The sequence below is a fragment of the Tigriopus californicus genome, chromosome 12 (genome assembly GCF_007210705.1).
Source record: "Tigriopus californicus strain San Diego chromosome 12, Tcal_SD_v2.1, whole genome shotgun sequence".
Classification (NCBI taxonomy): domain Eukaryota; kingdom Metazoa; phylum Arthropoda; class Copepoda; order Harpacticoida; family Harpacticidae; genus Tigriopus; species Tigriopus californicus.
In genome coordinates this window covers 9629248-9630605 of record NC_081451.1, presented here as the reverse complement: position 1 = coordinate 9630605, position 1358 = coordinate 9629248, and the positions used below count along the sequence as shown (strand labels likewise).

The window sequence follows — 1358 nt, the reverse complement described above, 5'->3', positions numbered from 1 at the left end:
AAAAAGACCCTCGGTGACTCCTTTCAATCAATGAAATTGCCCGTTAATCAAGGCCCCAACTGAATCGAAAGGGATTGAAGAGGCCTGAAACGTGGGTCTCAATCGAAATACACCCGATTCCAAAGGGCAATGCAGACGTATATCAATTGATGGTTTGACCTTTGACTCAGCAATCTACCAGTAAAGTGCCAATTAGCTTGGAACTTGATACAGATCGTGTACTGTTTTGGTGCAACACGTATGTTTTGACTTAGAACTTCTCTGCAGGTGAATCTAACTCTTTGCCATCAAAGCACATTACTCGAAGAGCCACTGACTAAGTTAACGTTTAAGTCAAAAAAGTGTCAAATTCAACTCTGTGAAAGTGTACATTTTATCTAAAGATAAATATTTGTCTTGATTGGTTTGCGGGTTGCTGGAAGAAAATTCCTTTTTTACGAAGAGTGCGCTTTCACTTCACAAACAGGAAAAAGGTTTGTGATGGGTACGAAACCTGGAAATTCGAGCTTGACAGAACACTGCAGTGCTTATTTGCTACGCCATACAACAAGACAACAACCCGTTTCAGGAATCGTCGTGCGGCCAAATTGAATTATACAATCATATTTCATGCAGAGACATTTTTCACAGCCAATTCAAATAACCAAAATGAGATGGGTTTCGTGATTAATAATGTGCAATTAGCCAAACAGCGTCGCCAAACCTCTCCCCTGAACCGTCAAAAGAAAGTAACAGATCCCTCCGCATAATTTGCGACAAAAATAAGTTTGTTCCTCTAACCATCCTGAATTGTGTCCAAATGTTCACAATCAACTCAAAATTGCTGCGCATTCACGTCTGATGTAGCAGCAATCGCCCCTCAAAAAGACAGAACAAAGTCAACTTTCCGTCCGTTCGGCAAGTTTTCCTCCTGAAATCATCTCGAAGTCTACGGTTCCGAAACGTATTCGAGGACTCTGACATACCTAGAACCACACTGGTATCAGGTGAATTGGTGGCCAATTTGGTCATCTCAGCCCGCGTCATTTCCTCGAGAAGCGATCCCATAAAGGAAGCCAATTCCTTGCGCCTTCTCGTGGAACTCTTTACTTTCGGATCATTTTGGTTGGTGCGTGACACGGTCTCCGTGAGAAGCAGTTTGATCTCCTCCTGCGAGAAGTAATCATGGTCGAATTTAGCATTCTCAGAATGAGGGACAGGATCCAAAGGGTCCTCTTACCTGGATGCTTTTACTCTCCTTGAGGATTTCTTCCGAAACTGACAGGCTCTCCTCTTCATCTGATGGACTGCTAAACACATTGGGTTTGGCAGGTCCTATGGTGAAAAATAGAAAAAAAGTTTCAAAATTTGGGGGGGGG

General features: G+C 42.9%; 1 protein-coding gene across 4 annotated transcripts in view; it reads right to left on the bottom strand.

Annotated features, from left to right (window-relative positions):
• Positions 1–1358, bottom strand: part of LOC131891586 (period circadian protein-like) — a 24834-nt gene that overhangs the window by 8303 nt on the left and 15173 nt on the right. For all 4 annotated transcript variants that reach the window (XM_059241198.1, XM_059241200.1, XM_059241199.1 and 1 more), the window contains exons 11-12: positions 1220–1314; positions 966–1149 (exon numbers count right to left, since the gene is read on the bottom strand). In XM_059241198.1, the coding sequence (XP_059097181.1) occupies positions 966–1149; positions 1220–1314 (279 nt within the window). The remainder of the gene's footprint in view (positions 1–965; positions 1150–1219; positions 1315–1358) is intronic.